The sequence below is a fragment of the Ranitomeya variabilis genome, chromosome 5 (assembly GCF_051348905.1).
Source record: "Ranitomeya variabilis isolate aRanVar5 chromosome 5, aRanVar5.hap1, whole genome shotgun sequence".
NCBI classification, from domain to species: Eukaryota; Metazoa; Chordata; class Amphibia; order Anura; family Dendrobatidae; genus Ranitomeya; species Ranitomeya variabilis.
This window is the reverse complement of record NC_135236.1, coordinates 313,643,466-313,669,492: the sequence shown is the minus strand read 5'-3', so window position 1 is coordinate 313,669,492 and position 26,027 is coordinate 313,643,466. Positions and strand designations below refer to the sequence as shown.

General features: G+C 45.9%; 1 protein-coding gene across 3 annotated transcripts in view; it reads left to right on the top strand.

Moving 5' to 3' along the window:
• Positions 1-26,027, top strand: part of THAP9 (THAP domain containing 9) — a 68,373-nt gene that overhangs the window by 26,685 nt on the left and 15,661 nt on the right. For all 3 annotated transcript variants that reach the window (XM_077264608.1, XM_077264610.1, XM_077264607.1), the window contains exon 5: positions 17,226-17,433. In XM_077264608.1, coding sequence (XP_077120723.1) covers positions 17,226-17,433 — 208 coding nt within the window. The remainder of the gene's footprint in view (positions 1-17,225; positions 17,434-26,027) is intronic.

Sequence of the window (26,027 nt, the reverse complement as noted above, 5' to 3'; positions counted from 1 at the left end):
TGGACGAGGATTTTACGTGACCTGTATCTGCATTATGACGGCTACAACTGTAGCCTGCAGCTGCAAATTAGTAAGTTTTTTTTTTTTACACCTTGCAGAAAAATTTATTTTCAAGGGAATGTAATGATCATATTATTTTATTGTTTTAGATAAAGAGGTCAAACAGCGGTGGCGCTCTGTGCAAGACCGCTTCCAAAAAATTCTGAACAGCCGGTCCAAAAGCGGGTCTTCCCCAGTCAAAGGGAGCTTCAGCTTGTATGAGGAGCTAAGTTTCTTGCTCACAAGCAGGACTTTGGAGAGGTAATTTTTTAAAACTAAAGTGAATGCAGTAATGATGAATATAATTTATTGTATCGAACTTAAAAATTCCTTTTTTTTTCACAGCACTGAAGGGAACATTTCAGCTCCTGACCCCGTAGAGGACTCAACACCAGAAACAGCAGAGTCAGCAGATGACGCATCTGCTTTGGGCTCACCAGGCTCTATCCCTGTTGTCGCAGGCACTTCGGGAATATGTTCCAGTTCAACATCTTCGGCTGACCAAAGTGATGTGCCAAGAACCCAAGGAACCTCTGTCGTTCCGGTGCCAATAACAGTCCCACCCCCCAAAAGAAAATTAAGCAAGAAAAAAGAAGATAAAAAAACAAAAAGGGTCAATGAGACCATTGATCTTCTTAACAAATTGGCCAAAGAGGATTATCTTGATCTTTTTGGGTCTACTATAGCAAACAAGGCACGGTTATTGCCACCGAAAAGACTGAGCAAATTTATGAGCTCTGTCCATGCCCTTTTGGATGCGTTCGAGGAACCTGCACCAATTGCCCCCCTAGCGGACATTGTAACAGGTATCACACAGAGTGTGAGACCTCCACCAACACCGCCATAGCCACTGCAGCATGACCAACGGTATCACCGGCCTACCAGCCAGTACTACTCTGATACCAACTCTGACCACTTTGGATTTGGCCCGAAGTATACTATGTTACATTAGTTAAAATGTTGACAGTCATAATGCTGTTCCATTATATTCTGTCACACTATTTTTGAATACCCATACCCGACAATTTTTTCTGAAAATCAACTCGTGCTATAATTGTGATTTAGTTAAAAAATAATTAATAAAAGAATGAAGTTTAACAAAGCAATGACTACTTTTTTCATACCTTATTTTTAATGATTTATAAATAAATTTGGATTTTCACCATCCCATAGCGTATTTTTAAAACTTTATTTACTAAACTCCCTAAAATTTGCCTTTTCTTATTTTTAAAATAACATTTCTTAGACCTATAGAATATACGACGAAAAAAATATCTTTTTAGGCCTACAACTAATGACTGGGCCCTGATGAAGCCACTATGGTAACCCTCCGTTCACGGGACAACACACACAACAATTGGCCCTCAGCATTACATATCTCTTTTTCCTGTCATTCATAATTAGACTAAAAAGAAAAAAAAAGTATAATTTGAAATAAAGCAAAAAATAGTAAGATTATTAATTTTTTTTAATAAGTGAAAAGAAAATACAATTTTTTTTTCCAAAAAAAGTGAAAAATGTTTCTTGGTCTTCAATTTAATTTTCAATGTTCGGGTTAGTTTTCGTCCACCCTCTGCTGGTCCGGCTGCACATCACCGACACAGGAGTATTGCCAGTGCACGGCACCTTCTGGACTCATAAAGTAGTCAGTGAAGGTTTCTCACACACACACACACACACACACACACACACACACACACACACACACACACACACACACACACACACACACACACACACACACACACACACACACACACACACACACACACGAGCTGGATAGTCTTCCCAGACCCACATTGACCACTGGATTAAATACAGGCTGCTGGTGCTCCACATCTATGTCAGTACTGTAGTCACGATCATAGTTGTGAAGCACACAGCAAGCCTTAATCACAGTGTCAACGGTGTCAGTATCCAGCTGGATGGGTGTGTGAAAGATCCTCCACTGACTACTCATGATCCCAAAGGTGCATTCCACATATCTTCGTGCACGACTCAGCCGATAATTAAAAATCCTCCGTCGAGCATCCAGTCCCCTTCGTGGGTATGGGCGCAGAAGGTTGGTTGTTAAAGCAAAGGCCTCATCCGATACCATCACAAAGGGAATTTGCATCCCAATCTGTGAAGTTCGCAACACCCGAGAATCCCCGGTACTACCATAGGCACCAACGTTAATGGCAACAAATTTGTAATGGGCATCAGCCACCGCCATCAGGACCACTGAAAAATACTTCTTATAATTAAAGAAGCGTGATCCTGATCGTGGTGGCTGCTGAACCCTTACATGTTTACCATCAACTGCACCTATGCAGATTGGGAAATTGGCCACAGACTGAAAGCCTGCTGCAACCTGCAGCCAAGTCTCCTCGGTCGGTCTCTTCCCCAGTCAATGTAACAATGCAGTAGATAGGTTGGTTTTCAACATGTTCTATAGCGGCAAAAACTACTGACAGGTTTGTTTCACATGTCACAATACTAACGGTAAGGACTAACTGACCAGTGATCTCTGTGTACAGGTGTGTAACTGTGTCAGACATTAGTAACACATGGATGGCCACCATGGAAGAAGAAAAGCGCTGGTCACCAGCAGCAGGTGATAAAGAGTTTGTGTGTTGAGCCGGGGAGAATAACGCGATGCTCTTCATCACCTTCCGCTGTTGAACAGCACTTTTCTTTCGTGGTGGCCAGCCATGTGTGTATGTGTTTGTGTACCATGCACCCGGAAAATGTAAAAAAAATAAATAAATAATAATTTACATAACACCAAGCTGACCTGTGCGTACACCCAAACACTGGACTGGGATCACACATACGCGAGATACGGCCGAGTCTCACAGGTGAAATCACTCCTCTTGCGTCTGGACTCCGGAGCGGAGCGTGCACCCGCATAGCAACACATGGAGCTGCATGCTCCGCTCATGAGTGCCGACGCCAGAGGTGGGATTTCACCGGCGAGACTCAGACGTATATCGCGTATGTGTGATCCCAGTCTTCAAAGGGAATTTGTCCCCACCAAAATTGAGGGTGAGGTAAGCCCACCAGCATCAGGGGCTTACCTACAGCATTCAAGAATGATGTAGATAAGCCCCTGATGCCGGTGGCCTTAGCTCAGCGTCGATTTTGTGGGGACAGGTTCCCTTTAAATGGTCTGTCAGTGTCTCCAGGACATGGAAAAAACTTTCACCACTTGTACCGGAGACATTGACGTGTCAAAGAGGACTTATGACAGACAAAACAAAAAATTCAAAAATACCGCAAGGTGATGAGCAGCCTTTCCTCAGCAGAGATGGACTTCTGCATCACAGTGTCCACGTATGTCAGCTCAGCACGGACGACAGAAAGAAGTTGATCAAAAGCTGGTATGCTCAGCCAACAAAACGCTATGAATTTATCTGGGTATCTGGGGAAAAAAGGAGTAAAAAGGTCCGGTCAGACATGGATACGTTTATAGGAAGTCATTTCACATAAGAAAAACGTACCTCCTCAAATCTTGATATAGAACTATGTCTCTATAGAAAATGTCCCTTCATAGTTCTTTGTTCTACTATTGGGTGTACCCACATTTTTCGTCTTCTGGTCTGTGACTGTAGGAAAAATATGCGTTACTGCACAACACAGTCAAAAAGAGACATGTAATATTATTGTACACACGGTGTAGCTTAGGCTTCTTTCACACTTCCGTCGGTAGTCGCCTGTCACGAATCATCGGCGCAATGTACAGACGGAAGTGTGTGCTTTAACATTTCCACCAGACTGCTGGGTGAGGAAATAGCGTTAGAGCGATATTTCCTGCTGAGCATGCGCAGTCTGAAACAGTGGATGCAACGGACATAAAATAGTTCCCTTTGAACATTTTTCAAAGAAGACTGTTTGCCAAAACCCGACGCATCCGGTGCACGATGGACACAACGTGTGGCCATACGTCACGATCTGTTGGCAATATAAGTCTATGGTAAAGAAACACATCCTGCGGGCACATTTGCAGGATGCATTTTATTCCCAAAAGGACGCATTGTGAGGGGGAAAAAAAAGGAAATGTGCAAGTAGCCAAGCCTTCTTTCACACATCCGTCAGTACGCGGCTGTCGCTAAGCGTCAGCACAACGTACCGACGCATGTTGTGTAAAATCTGTGCAACGTGGGCAGCAGACGCAGTGTTTCAACGCGTCCGCAGCCCATAGTTAAGTCCGAGGGAGGAGGGGCTGTAGTTCCGGTAGCGCCTGCGCACTTTAAAATTGCAGGACCCGACGTACGAAAAAGTGTTCCCTTGAAAATGTTTTCGCTACGACGGTCCACCAAATACCAACGCATCCAGTGCACGACGTATGGAACGTGTGTCCATGCGTCGGTAATACAAGTCTATGGTGAAAAAACGCATCCTGCGGGCAACTTTGCAGGATGCATTTTACTCTGTCGCCTCATTGGGGGACACAGGACCATGGGTGTTATGCTGCTGTCCTCTAGGAGGCGACACTATGCATAATCTGAAAAAGATTAACTGTGGCTCCTCCTGTGCAGTATACACCCCTGGACGGCATCAGCCTTCTCCAGTTTTTGCTTAGTGTCGCATAGGAGGCACACCTAAAAGATTTTTACTCCGTTTTTTCCGACGGGATTACAGATGAAGAAAAGAGGGTCTCCTGTGAGACTCCCGGCATGGCTCCTTCCTCGGCCCCCTATTATGGGGTGCCCAGTTGAAGTAGAGATGGCTATTCCCCATGTTGCTCCTTCACCAGTCCCTCGGGTGCTGGTTCGAAGTCAAGACCCCCCTCCTTCCCCAATTCCTTTTGGTTTCTGGGTTGAGGTCGAGGCGAGGATAAAGCCCCCTGATGGTCACACAGCACCCTCCCTATCCCCCTCTGGGGGTATTAGGTTGAGACACCTCAGGTAGGGCCTGTACAGGCAGCATTCTACAGCTCCCAGCAATGGGCCAGCACACTGCGCCTGCATCCAGGGACCCCAGCCCAGCTGCGGGCTCCTGTTGGGGCCGGGGGGAGTGCTGGCAGGCATGGCACATACAGACACAGGGCTCCCTGCGCCCCTGTCTCTGCGGCAGCACCAGCTCTATACTGCTTCAGGGAGACCCCTACCGGGCTCCCCCTTCCGCTTATAGCCCCACCGCCATCCTGTCTTTAAATCCGGAGGGGTCCGGTTCACATCCGACCCCCTCCCGGACTTTTGCGCCGGCCTGGAGCCCTTCTGGGCCTCAGGCATCTAATTTAGGCCCCGGCTTCGGCCTAGCTGAAGCTGCCGCCTCCTCTCCGCCCCCCGGCCCGCCCCCGGATGACAAATATGACACTCTACAGTGTCATACAGGGGGTGGATCGAGACAGAAAGGGCGTGTTTTTACACACCAGAGAAGGCCTCCTCCCCAGCCCACTCAGCAGGGGGCGCCTTTCACTGATACACAGGATTCGGAAGGCATCTGTGACTCTGATTCAGACAGAGACACGGAGGGGTCCCTGATCCCAATCCCTCCTAGCAATATAGCGCTAGTTGAGGACATAATTTCATCCATCCATCGGGGGCTGCACATTTCTGATCCGCCACCAGAGGCCCCAGAACATAAGATTTCCTTTGAAGGACCTCTGAAGCCGCCTAAGGTTTTCTCTAACCACCCGGAGTTTAAGGCGATCCTTAAAAAGCAGCTCTCACAGCCTGAGAAAAAATTCGCTAATCGCAAATATCTGGAGGCGAGGTACCCCTTCCCACAGAAGGACACCAAGGAATGGACAGATCCACCTGAAGTGGACCCCCCAGTCTCTAGGCTAGCAGCACAGACCCTCCTTTCACTGCCAGATAGCTCAACCCTCAGGGACGCAGCAGACCGGCAGGTAGAACGCATGGCTCGTTCAATTTTCGAGGCAGCAGGGGCATCCCTGGCTCCCGCGTTCGCCTCAGTTTGGGCTGCCAAGGCCATTCTGGCCTGGGCAAAGAATTTACAAGCTCTCCAAGCATCCGCTCCTGAGCTGTCGGACCAAGCGGTTCAAATAGCAATTGTAGCAGACTGCATGCTCCATGCAGCTCTGGATTCAGCAAGGGGAGTAGCTGTCCCATTTGCCCAGTTTCACCTCAGACCTCTCCAACCACCCATTCTCAAGTCCTGGGACAGGAATCCCTTTTCTCTCAACAGGGAGTTCCAGGTAACGTCGTCAACCAGGAAGTCCCTGCACTGGTGGCTCAAGCCAACCTCGCTAGCAAAGGGGAAATCCTTTCTCACAGGTCAATGGAAGGTTCTGACCACCGACGCGAGCCTGACGGGTTGGGGTGCGGTGCACCTACACCACAGGGCACAGGGCAAGTGGTCCCCAGTGGAAGCGACCATGCCCATCAACATCCTGGAAATTCGTGCCATCCTTCTGGCATTGAGGGCCTTCCTTCACTTACTGGCAGCCTCTCACATCAGAATACAGTCGGACAATGCCACGGCTGTGGCATATGTGAATCACCAAGGGGGGACCCGCAGTACCCAGGCGATGCGAGAAGTGTCACACATCCTCCGCTGGGCGGAGGACACAGGGTCGGTTCTTTCGGCGGTCCACATTCCGGGTGTGGACAACTGGGAAGCAGACTTCCTCAGCCGACAAGGAATAGACTCAGGAGAGTGGTCTCTCCATCCCGAAATTTTTCAACAGATCTGTCTCCGCTGGGGGACCCCGGATGTGGACCTAATGGCATCCCACTTCAATGCCAAGGTCTCCAACTTCATGGCCAGAACACACGATCCGCGGTCGCTCGGAGCAGACGCTCTGTTTCAGGACTGGACCCAGTTCCAGCTTCTGTATATTTTTCCACCTCTCCCCCTGATATCCAGAGTGGTGAGGAAGATCAAACAAGAGGGAGTTCCAACCATCCTAATTGCACCCGACTGGCCCAGACGCACATGGTACGCCGACATCGTACAACTCACAGCAGACGCCCCCTGGCGTCTCCCCGACCGCCACGATCTTCTATCACAAGGCCCGTTCTACCACCAGAACTCGGGGGCTCTGAATTTGACGCCGTGGCCCTTGAGACCTGGGTTCTAACCCAGGCAGAGCTCTCGATGGAAGTCATTGGAACCATGATCAGAGCACGGAAACCAGCGTCTGCCAAGATTTATCACCGTACCTGGAAAGCTTTCTTTACCTGGTGCGAATCTCGTGGCCAGATCCCACTCCCTTATTCCCTACCCAAAGTACTTGGTTTTCTCCAATCGGGTCTGGAGGCCAGGGTGTCATTGGGCTCGCTTAGGAGCCAGGTGTCAGCCCTCTCAGTGCTTTTTCAAAGGCGCATTGCTACCAAGCCACAAGTAAGGACTTTCCTTCAGGGGGTTTCCCGATTGGTTCCCCCCTACAGACGACCACTAGAAACGTGGGACCTCAACCTGGTCCTGACAGCATTGCAGGAACCACCCTTCGAATCCCTTAAGGAGGTCCCGCTCCGCCTTCTTTCCCAGAAGGTGGTTTTCCTGGTGGCAATCACCTCGCTACGCAGGGTGTCTGAACTGACAGCACTCTCCTGCAGACGGCCCTTCCTGGCTTTTCACCAGGACAAGGTAGTTCTTCGTACGGTCCCATCCTTCCTTCCTAAGGTTGTGTCCGACTTCCACCTCAATGAGGAAATTTCACTACCATCCCTTTGTCCGGTTCCGGTTCATAGAGTGGAGAAGGCTCTGCATACGCTTGACCTTGTCAGGGCATTGCGTATATACGTGTCTAGGAATGCGTCCTTCCGGAGGTCTGATTCTCTTTTCCTCCTTCCGGAAGGCGGCCACAAGGGTCTGCCAGCTTCCAAAGCTACCCTTGCCAGGTGGATCAAATCCACCATACAAGAGGCCTACCGCCTTAAGAATTCTCCTCTTCCAGCCGGTATTACGGCACACTCTACACGGGCGGTAGGGGCCTCCTGGGCCATTCGGCACCAGGCTTCGGCACAACAAGTGTGTAAGGCAGCCACTTGGACTAGCTTACACACGTTTACTAAACACTACAGGGTTCATACCCAGTCCTCAGCGGACGCGAGCCTGGGTAGATGTGTCCTGTAGGCGGCGGTGCCCTAAGTATAGGGCCCTATATGCACAATATTCGTCCATTGCTTCCCACCCAGAGACTGCTTTAGGACGTCCCATGGTCCTGTGTCCCCCAATGAGGCGACAGAGTAAAGGAGATTTTTGTGTACTCACCGTAAAATCTCTTTCTCTTAGCCTCTAATTGGGGGACACAGCTCCCACCCTGTTGCCCTTTCCGGGCCGTTGTAACTGTTTTGTTCTCATATTGTTTTCTTGAGCTCGTACATAGTTGCCTTCTTACAGGCATAATTATGTTATTCATGTTACGTTCTTCCTACTGCTTTTGCACAAAACTGGAGAAGGCTGATGCCCTCCAGGGGTGTATACTGCACAGGAAGAGCCACAGTTAATCTTTTTCAGATTATGCATAGTGTCGCCTCCTAGTGGACAGCAGCATAACACCCATGGTCCTGTGTTCCCCAATTAGAGGCTAAGAGAAAGAGATTTTACGGTGAGTACACAAAAATCTCCTTTTTCCACAGAACGAGGCATTGCAATGCTTGCCAAAAGCCGGAAATGTGAAAGTAGCCTTACCTGCAATCTTCCCTTTGTTGTTCATTACCAGCACTCATGGTGAGGCCTGTCAGAAAGTGGTTATGGCTTTCCAAAATGGAGATTGAGAAGAGGTTGGACTAGGAAATGTTTTGTTTTTTTTAAACTTTCTCTTTATTTAGCTTTAAAAAAAAAAAACCGCACAAAACCGCACTAAAAAACTGCACCAAAACTGCACTGAAAAAAACGCACTAAAAACGCATGAAAACTGCACAAAAAGCGCATTAAAAACGCATAAAAATCGCAGGAATTGTCAGCTGCGTTTTCTGCCAGAAGATGCAGATTTTGTGCAGAAAATTCTGCACCAAATCTGCATCGTGTGCACACAGCCTAAGCCTTCAAATGAATTCTCCCATCTCTAATTGGAGTCTTACAGGTTATGGTTGTTGGGAGTAAAGAATGTAAATTAACTTTTTCGTAAAATAAATAAATTATCTTGCAAATACCACCTAGGACAGGTAGCTGAGACCTCAGTGTGAATTATTGGTCAGCAGATCTGGTATTGATCCTTCACTGCTGACATTCAATAGGAGCCAAATCAGAACAAGTGAAGTGTGGTGAGACTTTGCCTCCTCTGCAATGGCAGAGTTATAATGGCAAATGTAGTCTGCATTAGGAGAACCACATCAGTGAGGTCGAAGGAATAAACATGACAAACAACCCAGAAATGCCATTTCTACTGAAATATCTAGACACACTTCATAGAAAAGGGCTGTTACGTTTTTCCTTCCTAATACACTTTGCTGCACTAGGCATAAAAAAAGAATACTTCATTTGATATGTGTTGCTTGAAATTGTGCATCGCGCTTCCACCCCAGTTCTTAAAAATAGCACAAGTATTTGGTTTATGACACTGAAAGCTATTGAAAATATATCTTTCCGCTTGTTGCCTGTTTTTTCAAACTTGAGAGCAGTATATTTGTTGATTTCTCATTAATAATATTGGAGGACACAAGACTGCGGGTGTACACACCTTGCCACTAGGAGGCTTGTCAATAGATGAAAAAATAGTTGTTGGCTCCACATATGCGATATATCCTTTCCTAGGACACCATGCAACTGACACGTCTTGTTCAGTTTATTTTCCCCTTTTTAACCTTTTTTTTTTGGTCTTAGGTGGCACGGATGTTTCCCCTTTTACCTTCACTCCACAGAGGACACATCGTGCTTTCAAGAGTAGGGTAGCTCACTGCAAACCCGACATCTCCACCAGTCACTCGACATGCGAGACTGTTGCTGCAGTGCCGGTTGCCCAACAATCTAAAAATCACTTAAGGTTTGACCTTGTGGGTGTCCATAGACATTGGAAGTTTTTTATAGTTATAACCCACCCCCTTTTATCTTTGTTACTTGCCTTATTAGGGCTCCTTCCTGGGTTTTCATTGAAGTCTTCCCTCAATGTAATCGCCTTTGGGTCTCCACAGAGGTACCTATTCCTCTTTTATGGGCTACTTGGGCCTCCATTATGGCTGCCCACATCCGACTGCCATATGATCCTTATGCATTTGCGCCACTTTTAAAGACTGAGTCTCTGCTGTGGCGCCCTCTTGGGGCACCCCTGATCCCCTCTGCTGGTCCCCAGTCTTTCTTCTTCAAGGCCTATGGCATTTGCATCCACGCAAGAAGTGCTGCTTCAGCGCGAGGCCCAACTATGAGTCTGTGGCCCTACTCGAGGACAAGCAGCAACCTTCATCTTACCCCTCAAATTGAACTTTTGGTCTGTAAATTCTCTATCATATTGGCAGTAAAAGCAGAGTGTAGCCCTCGGCATATCCATAGGGAAGGAATGGAGCATGGGTCACACATATGCACTGCAGCCTCGTTTTGCCAATTGGTGCAGGTCTCAGTGGTCAGACTTCCATTAATAGCTTGTGTCCACCAAATAACCCTTTTAATTATTCACCCACTCTGAACTTCTTGGATTGTCTTAAGGGACTGAGCTCCACAAATGGGTTATGTGTTTGACATGGGCCATAGATAACTTTTATTAATATTAGAAAAAATTACATACTGGGAATTAGAATCAAAGCTTAGTGTACATGTATCCCCTTAAAACAAGATTTTTATTTAAAAATTTATTTAAAACACCACACCCAGTGCTTTTGGCAGGAAAAATCTGCCTGAAAAATACAAAAAGACCAAGGTCTAGCGCATACCCTACAATAACCTTTCCTGTCCCCTGCCTGGCTGTGGAGGTTGGCACCCTGATAACGATTTTTTGGCGCCCCCACTCAACGTAGGCTACCCCTCACTGCCCTAACTCACCCTACTATGCAGGTGAGAAAACAATATAAGAACAGAGATGAAGAAAGACAAAAAAATGGTCAAAGAAATCCAATAAAACTCAATATAATGAAATTAGCAAAAGAGGGACAAAGGCAAGAAACAGGATAAATACTATCATCTCCTTGCAGGGATCCAGCCCCTACGATAATCAATCACTATTAACTGCTAAATTGCAGTGGGTATGCTATCAGATATGCCACATACACATAATACTTCAGCAAAAAAAAAAAAAAATATAAACTATTGTCCATATCACAGTATAAGTATATCCTATGAGCTGTCAAGCCAATTCAAACACATATATCATTTATAGGGCCAGTAACTGCCCAGCAATGAGGCTGACGACATCAATAATCATTATAGAATGCCCATACAGATACACTGGGTCACACTACAGGGTATGTCAATAGTATCCGCAATATTGCATGTTATTTATACGTTACGCCTCAACGCGTTTCCCCGTGGTTCGGTTCATCAGGAGGCACATCAACGAGGATGTCAGATACCGGATGCCATGGATAAGTAGCATAGCCCGCGGTCTGAACGGGTGGGATTAAATACCCCGGTTCATGCAAATGCTCCAATCAGCGTCAGCCTTAATTAATGCTGGCGAAAAGCAACCTGAGTGATAAGATGTTTACCTGCCAAAACAACATCGTGCTGCTCCGGTGTGGATACAAACTTACTGCGATTTCCATAGATAACTTTGCCAGCCTCTCCCAACCTGTGGTCGATTACCTAGAGTGCGTGTCAGCAAAGCTTGTACATCGATTTTTTTTTTTTTTTTTTATTTGGTCTATTGGCTCCATTTAACATACAACTTGAGGAGTCCCTTTCCCCCTTCCATACAGGCACTCTCACAAGAAAAGTAGGATCTCTTAACACAGATCCTTGTGGCCAGCCTGGAATAGAGCCACAGCGGTTGAGACAATTTCTCTTCCTCTGGAGTACGCATCCCCAGGGTACATCCTCTGACACAGACTGTGATTTTGAGCAGCATACTAAGCTAACCTCTGCCATGCATGACCTCATACAGGCAGTGATGGACACCCTTCAAGTTAAGAACTGGTCTGCCTCTTCTCAGGTAGAGGTTTCCTTCCTTACACTGCAACAAATCACTTTTCCCAACCACGAAGACTTTGACAATCTTCTTGCCAAAGAATGGAAACACCGATGCATGCCTTTCATTAAGAGGTTTGAGGTAGTTTTTTCCTTTGTAGAGCAATCTGTTGCTCAATAGTTCACATTCTTCCCCCTGTGGATTCCCCGATAGCTAGTTTGTTTTCTGACTCGACATTCCTTATTAGGGTATGTGCACACGCTACGGATTTTGCTGCGGATCCGCAGCGTTTCCGCAGCTGCGGATCCGCAGCGGTTTCCCATGCGTTTACGGTATAATGTAAACCTATGGGAAACGAAATCCGCAGTGCACATGCTGCAGAAAAAAACGCGCAGAAATGCAGCAGTTTACATTCCGCAGCATGTCAATTCTTTGTGCGGATTCCGCTGCGGATTTACACCTCCAATAGAAAACTGCAGGTGTAAACCCGCAGCAGAATCCGCAATAGAAACCGCGATAACTCCGCAGTAAAAACCGCAACCAAACTCTGAAGGTTGATGAAGACTCCGGCTCTGTGCCGGATCACGCTGTGTGTGTCAAAAAAGCTTAGTGTCCTCATAGAACCTTGGCCATTCACCCGGAGTTTCAGGATATAGTTAATCAGCACAGGATGCGACCGTATAAGCGCTTTACAGGACAAAAAGCGCTTGAAGTGGAGTACCCTTTCTCAGCTGATCTGTGAAAAGAATGGGCCGAGTGTAGTAGACCTGCCAGTCTGGCATCCAAAACCCTTCTATCCCTGCCAGACGGATCATCTATTAAAAATCCCACAGACCGCCAGATAGAAAATTTGGCTCGATCTGTCTTTGACGCCTCAGGTGCGGCTCTATAGCCTTCCTTCGCTGCAGCGTGGGTAGCTAAAGCAATGGTTTCCTGGTCTGAGACCTTGGCTAATTCCATTCAGAGCAGTAATCTTCCTCCAGAGGCAATGCAGCTGGCTAGCCAAATTTCTCAGGCAGGAGATTACCTGGTACACGCTGTTCGGCTCTATCGGCGGCAAATGCCATCACAATCAGAAGATCGTTATGGCTCAGAGAATGGAAGGCAGATTCTGCATCAAAAAAGTCTGACATCTCTTCCTTACCAGAGTGGGCATTTGTTTGGAGAGAAGCTGGATCAGCTTATCTCTGATACTACAGGAGGAAAGAGCAAATTTCGTCCCCAGCAGAGGCTTAGGTGTCCTTTTTGGCATCAACAACAAATCCGTTTCCGATCCTTTCGCGACGATCAGGATTGGTCCACTACCACTACCTCTTCAGGATCAGGACGCTCTCCTCACACTAACAGAGGACCCCAGGAATCCTTTAGGTCCAATCAGCGATGGAAGGGCCGGCCCAAACTGTCTGGATCGAAAGGATCTAGGTCCCACAGATTTTCTGCCCAATGACTCATGGGGTTATCCAGTCAACACCAGCAGGGTAGGCAGTCGCCTAATTCTGTTTCACCAGGTCTGGCTCTTATTCGTTTGCGACGAATGGGTCAGAGACCTGGTGTCTTACAGATTAAAAAAAAAAAATAAAATAATAATTATTTGCGTCCCCCGGTTCGGTTCTTTCCTTCCCGACTTCCAGCATCAAGGGCAAAGGCTCTTTCCCGAGCCATAGACTCTGCGCCACGATGGCATCATTGTCCCGGTTCCGGAAAATGAAAGGTTCAAGAGACCCATACTAGACCTCAAACTTCTAAACAAGTTTGTCAAGGTCCATCATTTCCGCATTGAGTCTCTGCGTTCGGTCATCACCTCAATGGAAAAAGGGGAGTTTCTAGCATCCATCGATATTCGAGATGCTTACCTGTACATCCCAATTCCCCCCCCCACCAAAAGTTCCTGCATTTCGCCATTCACGAACAGCACTTTCAGTTCACGGCCTTGCCCTTCGGCCTTGCTACCGCTCCCAGGGTCTTCACAAAGGTCATGGCTGCTGTCATGTCCATCCTGCACTCCCGGGACGTGGTCTTACTACCCTATCTGGACGACCTCCTGGTCAAGGGTCCGTCTTTCCACGACTGCGCGGAGTCTATTCGCATCACTTGCGATACTCTGTCCTCTGGGTTGGCTGATAAACTTAGCCAAGTCTTCCCCCTTCCAGCTCAGCAGATATCCTTTTTAGGCATGACCCTGGACACCTCTTGAGGGTAGGTGATTCTCCCTCAAGAGAAGGTCCTAGCCCTTCAGCAAGGAGCCCGCGCACTTTCTCAGTCATCCCCTCATTTCATCCGCTTTACGATGAGGGTACTTGGCAAAATGGTGGCAGCAATGGAAGCGGTTCCTTTCACACAGATGCACCTCCGTCCCCTACAGCATGCTCTTCTAGCGGCGTGAGACAGGAACCCGTTCTCCCTCGACTGCCGGTGCCGCCTATCCCTCCGGGTCAGGCAGTCTCTCAGATAGTGGACATTGAGTTCTTCCCTCAACCAGGGAAAGTCCTTTCTCCCAGTTCAATGGCTAGTGGTGACTACCAATGCCAGTCTTCTGGCTGGGGAGCAGTATTTCGTCATCACACCTCTCAGGGCCGCTGGTCATCTCAGGAATCGAAACTTCCAATCAATGGAAATCCGAGCGATATGGCTAGCGCTTCTGCAGTTTCATTATCTCCTAGCGGGTCACCCCATCCGAATTCAATCAGACAACACAACGGCTGTGGCATACATCAACCAACAAGGAGGTGCCCGCAGCAGGGCAGCCATATGCAAGGTATCTCGCATTCTTCTATGGGCAGAGAGGAACCACTCGGTAATCTCAGCAGTACACATACCAGGTGTGGAAAACTGGGCGGCAGACTTCCTCAGCCACCAGAGTTTTGCTTCGGGGGAGTGGGAACTTCATCCGGATGTTTTCCAACAGATCTGTCTTCCTTGGGGGACCCCGGATGTGGATCTGTTGGAGTCCAGACTGATCGCCAAGGTCTCCAGGTTCATAGCTCGGTAGGGAGATCCAAGAGCCATTGGAATGAATGCCCTGGTTCTTTTGTGGCGACATTTCCATCTTCCGTACGTTTTTGCCCCGCTGCCGCTTCTTCCGAGAGTCATTAGAAGGTTTAAAGCGGAAGGGCTTCCAGTGATCCTGGTCGCTCTGGATTGGCCACGCTGGGTGTGGTTCACAGATTTGGTGCGCCTCGTCGCTGACGTACCCTGGCGACTGCTGGGTTGTCCAGATCTGCTCTCCCAGGGGCCGATTTACCACCAGAACTCAGCGGCCCTGTGTTTAACGGCTTGGCCGTTGAATCCTGGATTCTGACCCAGGCTGGTTTTTCACAACAGGTCACGCCCACAATGATCAGTGCTCATAAGCCTGCGTCGGTACGCATTTATCACCATACCTGGAAGACATGTTTTGCTTGGTGCAAAGCTTGTGAACGTCTCCCTCATCCTCTCTATTCCCACCATTTTAGAATTCTTACAGACCGGTCTGGACGCTCAAGGGCCAGATATCTGCCTTATTGGTCTTATTCCAGCATAGGATTGCACCAAAACCTCAGAGGAAGACGTTCATTCAGGGGATTACTCATGTGCTTCCCCCCATTGAAGACCTTTAGAACCTTGGGACCTTAACTTGGTCTTGGGAGTCTTACAGGAAGCTCCTTTTGAAGCGCTTCAGGGCATTTTGCTCACCTTTCTGTCCTGGAAAGTTGCTTTTCTAGTGGCAATCACATCAATCAGGCGGGTTTCGGAGTTGGCTGCTCTTTCCTGTCGGGTGCCTTTCCTTATTTTCTATCAGGGCAAGGTTGTCCTCAGGCAGTCCCCATCCTTTTTGCCCAAGGTTGTCTCATCCTTCCACCTTAGCAAGGACATTGTTCTTCCTTTATTTTATCCAACTCCAGTTCACAGGGTGGAAAGGGCTCTCCATACTCTGGATATAGTCAGAGCTCTACGAAGGTACGTATCGAGGATGGTGTCCTTCTGAAGGTCGAATTATTTGTTCGTGCTCCCTGAGGGCCACAGGAAGGGCCCAGCCGCTTCAAAGACCAAGATAGCTAGGTGGATTTGGTCCACCATTCAGGAGTCCTACCGCATCACAGGTAAGCCTATCCCAGTGGGGATCAGAGCGCACTCCACTCGGTCAGTGAGTACTTCCTAGGCCATTCGGCATCAGGCGTCGGTGGAGCAGGTCTGTAAAGCCGCGACTTGGTCCAGCCTACATACTTTCTCGAAGCACTATAATACCCAAGCTTCGGCTGATGCGGGGCTGGGCAGATGAATTCTGTAGGCTGCGGTGGCGCACATCTAGGCAGTTGTTACGTGAAGCCTGATGTTTTCTGTCGTTTTCCCACCCAGGGACTACTTTGGGACATCCCACTGTCCTGTTTCCCTCAATAAGGCGAAGGAGAACCAGGGATTTTTGTGTACTCACCGTAAAATCCTTTTCTCCGAGCCACTCATTGGGGGACACAGCGCCCACCCTGTTAGCCTAATGGCTGGTGTTTTTAGTTAGTTTGACATGTACTTTTATATGTTGTTAATGTTCTCCTGCTTTTGCACTGAACTGGTTCTCTAGGAGCCAGCAGGAGGGTGTATACTGCAGAGTAGCCGCTTACTTTCTTTGTATTAACTTAGTGTCAGCCTCCAAGTGGCAGCAGCATACACCCCACGGTCCTGTGTCCCCCCAATGAGTGGCTCGGAGAAAAGGATTTTACAGTGAGTACACAAAAAATCCCTGTTTTTGTACTTCCTATAAAACCCCTTTCTCAATGAATAGATTGTAGGACATCACTCTCTCTTTATTTCTTGTTCATCTGTCACCTGTGATTGCCACTATTTTTTTTTTTCCCCGAGTTTAGATCACGTTGATTTTTGATTGTTACTTGTTCTAGAATTTCTCCATTGATTTGTATTTGCTCTCCTGCCATTTGTGGCACTAAACAGAGTGCACTTGTAGAAGGCAGAGCCAACACTTTTGTCAAATCTTCTAGTAGCAGATCATATGCCAACATGACTTGAACATGGGGAACAAAAAAACATTTCCCACAAACACCCAAAACTGACCTTGAGAAAGAAGAAAACAAATAGGTTCAGAGCTATGTCGCAAGTCTATTCAAATAGAAAGGAATTTTATGGGAAGTATAAAAATGCAAACTTCTGTAGCAGATAGGATACCTGTTTTAATTGCCTATGTGGAATGTTTTTATTGACATTCAATTACTTGTTTTAACCTTTGAGTTTAAACATTGTTTTCTAGGATCACCCATATTTCATTCCAGATCTTGATACTCTAAAAAGGAAGCTCCAAATATCAGAAGATTCAAGAGCACAAAAAGAGAAGGAACTTAGAAATGCGAAAGACAGAGAGAAGCGTTCACGCCAGACTTGCCTTAGTATTTATCATGAGCTTATCAAGCGAAACTTACTGAGCTCCCAGCTTTTGGACATTCTTCAGCCTTATGAAGGTACCAGCTGACATTTAAAAAAAAAAAAAAACAGAAAAAAAATTATACACAATATGGGAGGTTTACTAGGTGAAACGTACCAGTAATCTGGTCAGCTCTTGACAAAGGGTGTGGTCTAGATGGAAAAGAGAATTATGTCTTGAAATGTGAAAATTTAAAGTTAGAATTGACAGTCTAAAGGTGGATCAGATTATAATCCAGCATAAGCCACTATGATGAATTTGGCATGTCGTACATGGATAGTCAACTTGTTTTCAGTTGAACTTTTGACTTGTCAAAAAAATGTTTACTGTAGACAAGTGCAGTTTTGCCAACTTTCCACCCAAGATGATTAATGTGAAAGTATGGTGGGAGACAGGTGCAAGCCAACAGAAGATTTGTGCTTCCAGCTTCACATAGAACAGGGCACCCTAAATTGCACTGTCTGTTGTGAGAACATGAGCTGCGAGGCTGTCGTGAACAAGTATTTCTAAGAAAGCTCACTCTCAATTTTTCAGTCTATAGAAGGCTGCCTATCACCCGAGTATCTGCATAAGACATTATCATTCTCGGAAGCGCATCATCCTGTGTAAATAGGATTTGTGCTGCCGAGAACAATGGCAGCTAAAGCACACTGAACGATCTCTCAATGATTTTTTTTTAATTTGCTGAAAAAAACCAGACTTTATAAGAGTGCCTGATTCAGTTTCTTTTTTTTGTGTATGTTTTTCCTATACATGTCATCTGTTTTTTTTTCTTTTACTTCTTACATGCAGAACAAAAAGTTTCAAGCTTTTCCTACCATAAAAACCCTTAAAAAACAGACTGCAATTGGATGTCCAAGTGCTGCCCCCCCCCTTTTTTTTTTTTCTTTTTTTTTTAAAGAATCAATGTACTTGAATAGGCAAGTTTGAGCTCCAAATTTATTCCAAACTTATTTTCTCAGTTTTTTGTCTTCGCAAAAAAAATTATCAAGTCCAAGAAAATCAATGGATATGTGAACAGCTGTATACGCTATAATTATTGGTTTTATGCATTAAATAAATGTGTTGAATGCATATGTGAAACCTGGACGCCTAAATGAAGAGACCTATAGTGGTGCTTTAAAGTTTGTGAACCCTTGAGAATTTTCCATATTTGTGCAAAAACTTGTCCTTAAAGGGAACCGGTCACATCCTTTTTCAATATTACACTGCCATCAATGTCTTTCTTGTGATGCAATGTTCATCACTAACATTTGGTCTTCGCAAGTAAAATTTCCCAATATTAATCTAACCCCCCCCACACACACACACACTTTTTATCCTTAGGTGATTGCAGCATATACCCTCTTTTTCAGTTATTGGTGAGGTGCTTTCTATCCTTCCCTCACGGTCATCTTAAAATTATTCATGCTCTTTGCAACCTCTGCCTGGACTGCCCGATGTCACAACAATCGCACAGAAAATTTCACGCTTGCGCACTGAGTATCAGGTCCTTTGTGCATGCGCACTGAATCTGGTTGTACGTCCCCAGCTAAATTTTATATCTGCATATGCTCCAGAGTCGCGATGAGTCAGTCACTTGGTGACGTATATGTTGTGAGCGCGCACACTGGGTGGCACTTTGTTTCTGTGGCTCCAGAGCATGCCCCGGACACGCCTTAAGGCCATCTACAAATTTTAGCATTATAATAATAATGCACAATATCCTCCCAAGGTGACCCCAACTTTGATCGACTTTTCAAAGTTCGGACAGTCACTGGTCACTTTAGCAACAAGTTTGCTGAGGTGTACGTTCCTCAAAGGGACATCTGCGTGGATGAGTCCCTAATACATTTCATGGGGAGGATCAAATTCCGGCAATATCTGCCTAGTAAAAGGGCCAAGTACGGATGAAACTCTACAAACTCTGAGAGTGCCTTGGGTTACACCCCCTGAATACCCCCCCATCCATCCTGGGACCCACTGCTGGATCAAGGTGTTCACCTCTATGCAGATAGCTTTTATACCAACAAAATCCGTTATCAATTTCTTTATCTTCTTCCACAGCTTTTCACACTGGTCTGTGTATCTGTCTGCAGCTTTTCTACACACTCATTATATCTCCATTTTTGGGGCGCTAGTGTATTTATTTCCATCAGCTTTTATACCCGCATTCCACCCGTCAAGGTCATCTCTGCACGAGCTACTGCAGCATACGGTACTGTCCACAAAACTAGGATGCTAATTGGGTAGGTGCTCAGAAAGGGTGAAAGCAGAGCCCAATGTAGCGCCAACATCCGAGTGGTCAACGACAATAGGGATGTCCTTTTCTTGACCACCATACATGGTGATGGCAACATCCCCACCGTTGTACGAGGTCCACAAACCAAACTTTGTACTGGAGTACAGCAAGAACATGGTGGGAGTTGATATATCTGATCAAGTCCTCCAGCCGTACAGTGCCATGATAAAAGCCAAAGTTTAGTACAAGAAGCTGGCCATGGACATCGTACAGATGGCAACGTACAGCCCTCGATCCAACTCCTATGTCCAGCTATCTCCAAATATTGCTCCTCCTATTCGCTTCCGAACTCCTGGAGCTGCTCGTCCGCACTGAACTTTCCTCCCACCTCTCATCTAACTTGCTCTTTGACAATCTACAATCTGGTTTGCGCCCCATCACTCAACTGAGACAGCCCTGACCAAAATTACTAACGACCTACTTACAACCAAAGCTAACGGACAATACTCTATACTCCTCCTTCTAGACCTGTCCTCTGCTTTCGACACAGTTGACCACTGCCTCCTAATACAGATCCTCTCTTCCTTTGGCATCAAAGACCTCGCCCTATCGTGGATCTCCTCATACCTTTCCAACCGCACATTCAGCGTCTCCCACACTACCACCTCATCCCACCCTCTCTCTGTTGGAGTCCCCCAAGGCTTTGTTCTAGGACCCTTACTCTTCTCAATCTATACACTTGGCCTGCTCAACTCATAAAGACCCATGGATTCCAGTACCACCTTTATGCTGATGATACTCAGATCTATCTCTCTGGCCCAGACGTCACCTCTCTGCTGTCCAGAATCCTGGAGTGTCTATCAGCCATAGCCTCCTTCTCCTCCTCTCGCTTCCTCAAACTCCATGTGGACAAATCTGAACTCATCATCTTTCCTCCATCTCATAGATCTTCCTTACCTGACCTATCTATCGCAATTAACGACATCACGCTTTCCCCTGTACCGGAAGTCCACTGCCTCGGAGTAACCCTTGACTCTGCCCTGTCCTTTAAACCGCACATCCAAGCTCTTTCCGCCTCCTGTCGCCTACAGCTCAAAAATATCTCCAGAATCCATCCTTTCCTCAACCATCAATCTACTAAAATGCTTGTGCATGCCCTCAATCATCTCTCTCCTCTCTACTCCTCCTCTTCCCCCCTCTGCAAATCTTTTCACTGGCTCCCATTCCCTCAGCGTATCCAGTTCAAATTACGAATACTGACCTACAAAGCCATCCATAACCTGTCTCCTCCATATATCTCTGAACTAATCTCCTAATATCTTCCCTCACGTAATCTCCGGTCCTCCCAAGACCTCCTTCTCTCCTCCACACTTACTCGCTCCTCACCCAACCGCCTCCAAGACTTCTCCCAAATATCCCCCATCCTCTGGAATTCTTTGCCCCAACATGTCCGACTATCAACCACATTCGGATTCTTCAGACGGAATCTGAAAACCCACCTCTTCAGGAAAGCCTACAGCCTGGACTGACCCCGCTGCCTCCTCACCACTACCGGAACTACCGCCTCACCAACACCGGAGCTCCTGCAACCTTCAACTTACTGTCTCCTTCCCCACCATCCTGTAGAATGTAAGCCCACAAGGGCAGGGTCCTTGCCCCTCTGTATCAGTCTGTAATTGTTAGTTTCCTTACTGTAAGTGATCTGTAATTTGTATGTAACCCCTTCTCATGTACAGCACCATAGAATCAATGGTGCTATAGAAATAAATAATAATAACTCTTTTGTGCTATCACGATGTGCAGGCCAGACCAGGACCTTCCTTCAGTTCCAGGAGGTTGTCTTCAAGGCCCTAATGCTTGATAGTCATGAAGGAGTCAGCCCTAGTAGTTCCGGAACTGAAGGTGTCAGTATTTTACCAGAACAACTTTTCCTCTGTGAGGTCCCTCAAACTGCAAAGTGAGAAAGGTTGCAGAAAGGTGCAAAGCGTGTTACAGAAGGGGGATACAAAAGGCTATCATTTATCAGTGTTACACCTGCCCTGACAAACCTGGTCTGTGTATGAAAGACTGTTTCAGAGTCTAAGGACTCATACTCACTTGCGCGAAACTCGGATGAGTCTCGCATGTTAATACCCGGTGCTGCTGCCGGCACTCAGATCGGAGCGTGCGGCCGCATAGGAATACATGCAGCCACACGCTCTGCTCCTCTGTGCCAGGTGCAGTGCCGGGTATTGACGTGCGAGACTCATCTGAGTTTCTCGCAAGTGAGTGTGATCCCTAACACTCATCCATGGACTAATACATTTGACGATTATTCCTAAACATTGTCTTAAAAGAATTTTAGCTCATTTCTTCTTACAAAACAGCTTTATCTTTATGTTGGTGGGTTTTCTACCATAATTTGCTGACTTAAGGTCCATTACTTTAATGTCCTGGTGAAGCCGCTCGCCTTGTTCATCACTTACATCCCCAAGATTTTGAGGGAAGAAATCTAAATGTGAATGCAAAAAGTGCATTTTCAGAGACATGCGACGTCCAAGACACTGGTATGCATTTAGCAGTTCCTCAACACCTTCAACATATTCTGGAGATTTTGTTTTCCTAAGAAGTTTTCACAGATCCACTTGAAGCTTTTCCAAGATCTCAATTCCTTATAAATTAGAGTTCCTTCAAAAACATCATCTCTCATAAGCTCTCTGATCTAAGGACCAACAAATACCCCTTCCTTCAGTTTTGCTGGTGAAATGCTGGAGAATTTCTGTGAAATGTACTAGAAGCCTTGTGACTTTGTCTTTGCCATGGATTTCACAAAGTTTTGAATCAATAACAACTTTATTTGTGGAGGAAGAAAGATTTTTGTTGGAGCAACTAAAGGATTATGCTGAACATTGTCTCTACCTGGAGCATAGATGTTTCTCTGTCCCCAATCACGATGAACAAAATGCTCTACTGTATTACTACTGTCTCATAAACAGAATAAGCAACAATATTTTGGGAAACCTCCTTGCATTCCCACTAGTAGACCAATCCCTTTCAAATCTCCACAGATATTCCATTGCTGATGCTTATATTGTATAGCATCCAAAACAACTGAGATTTTCATAACTTTCCTTTAGATTACATGAGTGAGCAATAGGAATTGATGGTTTCATATTTCCATTGTGAAGTGGCACTGCTTTCAAACTTCTTTGGGATGAGTCAAACTATCGCCAATCTGCAACAAAATACTATTCAGTTCTTCAGAGGCCATTCCCATTGTTACAGTACACCATTGGTCCATCAAGTGTGGAAAAATTGGTTAAAGTGTTACTTCTATTTCGGTAATAACACACTGACATCATCATGAAGAAGATTCTTCTGTTTCAACCTAGATGCAAGAAGTTCAGCTTTATCTTTTGATAATGAAAGGTCTTTGATGAGAACATTTAATTCATGTGGAGTAAAGCGTTTTGGCTGCTCCATCAGGTACATACTCATCTTGACTTGAGGTTTCCATGTCTTTCGCCAGTAGCTTTAGCTCCATAGTCCTCATATTCTACTTCATTTTCTTCCAATCCAGACAACCACAGGAACTGGCAAGGTACCATCATGTGGAACTGGCCTAATTGCAGGTTCAAGTTCAGGGTAATTATTCTTAAAGGGCACCTGTCACCCCCAAAATGGCTGGTGAGGTAAGCTCACCGGCATCAGGGGCTTATCTACAGCATTCTGTAATGCTGTAGATAAGCCGCCGATGTTACCTGAAAGAGGAGAAAAAGACGTTAGATTATACTCACCCAGGGGCGGTCCCGCTCTGGTCCGCGTCTGATGGGTGTCTCCGGTCCGCTCCGGCGCCTCCCATCTTCGTTCCATGACGTCTCCTTCGGGTCTTCGCGCCGCGGCTCCGGCGCAGGCGTACTTTGTCTGCCCTATTGAGGGCAGAGCAAAGTACTGCAGTGCGCAGGCGCCGGAAAGGTCAGAGAAGCCCGGCGCCTGCGCAATGCAGTACTTTGCTCTGCCCTCAATAGGGCAGACAAAGTACGCCTGCGCCGGAGCCGCGGCGCGAAGACCCGAAGAGGACGTCATGGAACGAAGATGGGAGGCGCCGGAGCGGACCGGAGACACCCGTCGGACGCGGACCAGAGCGGGACCGCCCCTGGGTGAGTATAATCTAACGTCTTTTTCTCCTCTTTCAGGTAACATCGGCGGCTTATCTACAGCATTACAGAATGCTGTAGATAAGCCCCTGATGCCGGTGAGCTTACCTCACCAGCCATTTTGGGGGTGACAGGTTCCCTTTAAGTTTGTTCTTCGTAGAAAAGCCCTTCAGTCTGACAAAAAAAAGTAGCAGTCATCACTATGATTTTTGTCTTCTCTCCAAATGGGAACAGCCAATGGCATAGCCACTTATCTCATATTCAACCAGTCACGAAGACCATTTGAACAACTTGAGCATATCACATGAGGGGCCCAGCTTTATCTTTATCACCAAGTGGACACTTAAAATACTCATAGTTGGGGCATTTTTCTCCTTTAAATCAGATCAAACAGTAGAGTAAGTTCAGTTCAGTGGTGGTGACAAACTAAAAAAAAAAAACTGCGATGAGCTGACCGACTATATGTAGATATTTCCCCAGAGATGACAGAGGCAGCTTGTATATACAACTGAGTTTACTGGGGGTAATTTGGTAGATAACTATATACAGTTGAGAGGGAAACAGGTCAGCCTATTCCTTACAGATGAACATTTGCAGAAAGGCAGTTGCTCGGTGTGATATTGGCTGCTGTCAGGTTCTCTCTCTGTGGAGACCCTCACTTACACCTCAGTGGCTGAGCTGTTTTCTTCCCCCTGAAGCGACTTGCCCTCCCAGAAATGCAGTGAAAATCCTCTCACAATGGCGGATGTCCGCTGCCTTCCATTCTAGCTCCCTGTGGCAGGGCTCATATCCCTGTAGAGGCCTGTCTTCTGTCAGTCTCAGATACCAGTCCTTGCTGCCATCACCATCCTTTTTTGACTGACTTAAATCTTACCGCCTCATAACAGCTCCTCCCCATATCATCTGACTTACAGAGAAGCAGTCATTGGTTGACAGCACTGTCAATACTCCTTCCCATAAAACTCACTAAAACCTTTAGTGATGTTGTCCCTGTAAGAAAATTCACAAGTAAGACAAGCAAAGAAATGAAAATAACATAGGAAAAGCCACATACATTGAAAATGCAGGAATAATGTAATAAAAATACTTCTATCTCAGAAACTTTGTGATAGAGCAAATCCTAAGCATATTTTTGGAATCTGCACATCAAACTCCATAAAACAGACATATTACCTTTGCTGATGATTTTTTTGTGTTGACCATTGTAATCTGTCTGACTGTGGATAAGTAGCATCCAAACTCTTTAGAGATGGTTTTGTAACCTTTTCCAGCCTCATGAACATCAACAACCATTCTGCTGAAGGTCTCAAAAATCTGTTGCTCATGCCGTGACACACTTCAACAAATGTGCTGTGAAATTCAGACTTTGATAGATTCCCTATTCTTTAACCCCTTCCCATCATATGATGTACAGTTACGTCATATGCTGAGGTCCTAACTTTGATGTGGGCTCGATATTAATACAATTCAGTAACAGGCAATCAAAACATTGCATCCACCCCAAAATGGTGTTAATAAAAACATCAACTCAGTGCACAAAAAATAAACTTTCACACGGTCTCATCGATCAAAAATTGAAACTATTAGGAAAATAGCGATACAAGCGAGAATTTTTTTTTTTCACCACTTAAATAAAAAAAATAAATAATGCATGTTTGGTAACTAATTGTACTGAATAAATGTGCCAGGTCAGTTTTACATTTCACCGTATAGTGAATGTAGTAAATAAAATAAAAAAATAAAAAATTTGTGAAATTGCACTTTTTTTTGGCAATTTCAACACACTTGGGAATTTTGTTCCCACTTTTCAGTGACTCACAAGATAAAATGGTGTAATTCAAAAGTACAATTTGTCCTGCAAAAAAACAAGCCCTCGTATGGCTATGTGGACGAAGAAATAAAAAAGTTATGGCACTCGGTAGAAGGGGAGGAAAAAGTGAAAACGAAAATTGGCTCCTGCAGAAAAGTTATATAAACCATATTGCCCACATACACCTTTGTAAATCAATTTATTGAAAACCCCAGAATATAATTTCACATTTTAAATGATCTGCTAATCCTAAAGGTTTAAATACTTTTGCCACTTAGAAGAGATGTTGGATCATTTTGCTCAATAAAAAAAGAGACTTAATTGTAGAATGATTTTATGATTATTTTTTTTTTATAATAAGATCTTATATTGTTATCTCTTTTGTTTGATTTACTTGACATGTTTTCAAGTATCTTAGTGAGAACTGCAGAACCTGAGAAGCGCAGATTTCTTCCTCCAATTGC